The 3,883-nt window shown below is 45.0% G+C and overlaps 1 protein-coding gene across 1 annotated transcript; it reads left to right on the forward strand.

The window, feature by feature from the left end:
* Positions 1-277: 277 nt before the first annotated feature.
* On the forward strand, positions 278-3,635 carry LOC131187359 (delta(24)-sterol reductase-like; the record flags this gene model as incomplete). The annotated part of the gene is made up of 2 exons (XM_058161600.1): positions 278-1,054; positions 3,469-3,635. Coding segments are annotated over exons 1-2 (398 nt in total), but the record flags the coding sequence as incomplete, so codon positions are not given.
* Positions 3,636-3,883: the final 248 nt, after the last annotated feature.

Here is a 3,883-nt window from a genome sequence, read left to right on the forward strand (position 1 = left end):
AAAACACGTTTTGCAAACCCGTTCCGAGGGCGCGGACGACAAAGAGCCCATTCTTGGCGCTAACTCACGCTCGTGCCGTTCCGCAAGCCAGATCTCCAGTTTTGATTCCTCCCTCGTCCCTTCTACCGACCCCGGCTTCCATCAGCCAATCCCACCGCTCGGCGCCTGATCCGATCCAAACGGCGCTTTCCCATTGGCTGAACGGTATCCCTCTCCTCACCGCTCAGCCAACCCGAAGAGAAATGTTCGGGAGAGCGGAGTGGGGTGGAGGGTGACGGGGAGGTGGCTTGCCCGCGTTCTAAAAGATTAGTACCGGTGGGCGCGATCCGTGGGTTTCAGTGATCCGGTTGACTAAGGGGACCTCTCGCATCGGGGGTGCAGCAGACCGAGAGGGAAGCGGAGGGTCAAAGACCGCTAGGAATAGACTTTTAGGGGTTCCTGAGTGGAACGCCAGGTGAAGATTGGAAGTGGGAAGCGTCTTATTCTGATCTTATGAATGCACTTTTGGGGGTCCTTGAGCGCCGCATAGAAAGAGGGACCACGGGCTAGGCATTAGTAGCCAGCCAGAAAGAGAGAGAGAAGGAGAAGCATAGTAGAACAATCTGGAGGTCTCCTTTTAAAAAGGCGCAGTTTTGGATTGCAAAACATAGGAAGCGGCTGGAGAAAGGTGGGGCCGAGAGGAGGGCGCAGGTTGTCGAAAGTGGTGACTGTTGCGCGGAAAAAGGGCAACGGGAGAGTGTGCATAGCCTGGCGCGATCTTGCAGCCCGGGTTAAAGAGAGAAGCGGAATTGGCGAACCTCCCGGAGGGAGAGGCTGAGTGAAGATGGGGCCTCTGCTGTCTCTAGGGATTGGGCTCCTGCTGTTCTTGCTCTGGGCTCGCTACAGGGGCATCGAATACGTGCTAGTCCACCACCGCTGGATTTTCGTGTGCCTCTTCCTGTTGCCCCTTTCCGTCCTTTTCGACATTTACTACCAGCTCCGGGCTTGGGTTGTGCAGAAGCTGCACTGTGCTCCTCGGCAGCATGACTTGCGCGTTCGGAACATCCAGAAACAGGTAAGGACCAGAGGAACGACTTGGGTTGGGGGATGGGGGGAGCAAAAGTTTTGTGGGTTCCCCCAAATCCAAAATGCTAAAGGGGGTCTCATTTGTTCAGTGACCTGAATGAGCTTGAGGGTGCTTCTGTATGGCTTTCCGATTAAGAGAAGGAAAAGGCTGCAAGCGTAACTTCACAAGAGTTCCTCGCACAGTTCCGAATTGCATTGTCTGGCTTCGCTTGAACTATTCGGCCAAAACGAATCTGACTGACGAGAATTCTCTTCTTTACGGTTTTCCTTTCTTTGATTTTAACTGATCAACATTGGGGAAGGGGGGAAAAACTTGTCGATAAGGAAGGAAATCATTAAGATGCGTTTGACTTTTATTTTCTATACCGTGCTCTCCCCCCCCTCCCAGCAGTTTTAACAATGCGGTGCCTGAGTTGGAAGAACAGGGAAAGATGTTTGAAGCCTGTGCCAGTTGGTGTAGTTGCTTGTTTTGTACTACGTTACCTAAGCCAAATCTATTTTCTTCGTAACACTGGTCAGCCTGGTAAATCATACAATGCAACCCACCCCAGTTAATAACTTTTTTTTTTGGGGGGGGGAGGAATATAGTAGTTGGTTAAAAGTGCAGAGAGAATACTTTGCTTGGGACTGATATGGAGGAGGGAGTAGTCATTGTAGTTCTTGCAATAGATGCCCAGAACATGCTACCCTTGCAAGCCCATTCACTTGACATGCAGGTGAATGCTTTGGTGCATTCACCTGCATGGAGTTTCACGTTGCCTATGGCTACCAGGCTAAGTTTATCCATGAGGAAACAGGAAGGTAATGATGAAATTGATCTATGCAGTATTTCCACTGATTAGTCATGCCTGGCGTTGTTTTCTGTAATGCCTTGATGGAAATAGTAATTCCACATTTTTATTTATCGCAACATTCAGCCCTGCTTTTCTCTTCAATTATTCTAGGATTGGAGGATTGAATTAGGATTAATTAACAATATGGAATCTCTTCTGACAAGAGCAGCTGAAGGGACCTTTACCAATGGTCTCTTGTGGTGTTTAATGGCTCTTTTTAAAGATGCCAAAAACTGGATCTAGAATTTTCTGTATGCAGAACATGGACACTACCATCTGTAGGGACTCTGTGTTACTTTCAGGCTACAAAATAAGGGTGCTTTTACAGGTTCAAACCTATTCACAGGGTAATAAAATACTACAATACTAAAGTTCTATATTGAACATGCCAGCAAATTTTATTTTAGCGTTTCAATGCCTTACAAATTGTTCCCTGAGATTTATATCATATACGCAGGCAATATAATTATATGCGATACCTTTACCATGAACAAGGGTTAAGTCAAATACAAAAGTATGCTCTATCATTTCGTTAGGCTTAAAAATGCAGTTTGCAGGCTTGCACCCAGAGCAGATAATTACTTCAGAGTGGCCTTTCATGTCATGTGCTGACATCACATGCCTCTGACGTGATGGCAGGAAACAGACTATCTGCTTGTTCTTGATATTTACCATATTACCTGCAGTGCTTTTGCTGTGTTTGGCAAAGCAAAACCAGATCAATTATTTTATCTAGAAATGAATGAGCAAAGAAAACTAGCAGATGCCTCATATTAATATGACATTAAGTTTAAAGGTTCAAGTGCAATAAATGGATAGAGTGCTAAAAGTTTGTAGATTGGAAAAGATTGGCTTATATATTGAAGTCAATTAAAAGCAACTATATAATTGGCTGAGGAATTCATAGGCTTTTCTATTCATTATCTGCTTTTTGCAATGGAACTGGTTGCTGACAACTTATAGACAGTCTGGTCTATCTTATACAGCATATCATTGCTGGAGTTCTCAAAACATTGTCCTAGGGTAGAAACAATTTCAAACAACTTGGATCCCCACTAGGATGTCACAGACTACAACTTCCAGGTGCAGTTCTATCTGGGTGCCTGGGAATTCTGTGAATCATTGAATAAAGTTAATTTAACCAATGTTTATGGGGCTGGATCCAATTGCTGGAACATTTTGAGATGGGAAGTCCTCTTGTACATCTCTCTTGGAAATGTGCCATTAGTTGGCTAGGCTACTTCAGAGCTATCCCAGAGTTTGTAATTTAGCACAGTTTGTCAGATTGTTTTAAGTAGAAGGCTGAAATGTAGCACCGTTGTCCAAATGAGCTTTTAAACATAATCAGCTTGGCAGCAGAGAGCAGATAAGTTACAGAGAGGGAGAATGGCAGGGTATGAAGGGAGTACTGGATTTTGAGTCAGATTGGAAGCACAGATGTTTGTATTCTGAGTAAGAGGGAAAGCTGTTCTACTGCACATGGTAAACCCGCCTATTCTACCGCCTCCTATAATGTTAGACAACAGTATCAGCAGAGACTTTCAAGTTTCTGGGTTCTGCCTTCTTCCAGGACTTGAAATGGACACCTAACATTAAAATCATCATTAAAAAGGCACAACAAAGAATGTTCTTCCTGCAATCAACTCAGAAAGTTCAGGCTGCGCAAGGAGCTGCTGATACAGTTTTACAGAGGAATTCTGGAGCCTGTCATTTTTATCTCTATAACTGTCTGGTTTGGTACAACAATCAAACAGGACAGGCTTCAACAGATAGTTAGGGCTGCAGAAAACAATTGCAAACAGCCTGTCTTGCATTGAGGACCTGTATACTGCACAAGTCAGAAAGAGGGCTGAGAAAATATCTACAGCCCCTTCACGTTCTGGATATAAACTGCCTCCGCAGGACATTGCTGCAAGGCATTGCATGCCAAAACAACTAGATACAGAGATAGTTTTCCCCCCATGCCATCATTCTGCCAAACACCT

Source organism: Ahaetulla prasina, unplaced genomic scaffold (assembly GCF_028640845.1).
Source record: "Ahaetulla prasina isolate Xishuangbanna unplaced genomic scaffold, ASM2864084v1 Contig477, whole genome shotgun sequence".
Classification (NCBI taxonomy): Eukaryota; Metazoa; Chordata; class Lepidosauria; order Squamata; family Colubridae; genus Ahaetulla; species Ahaetulla prasina.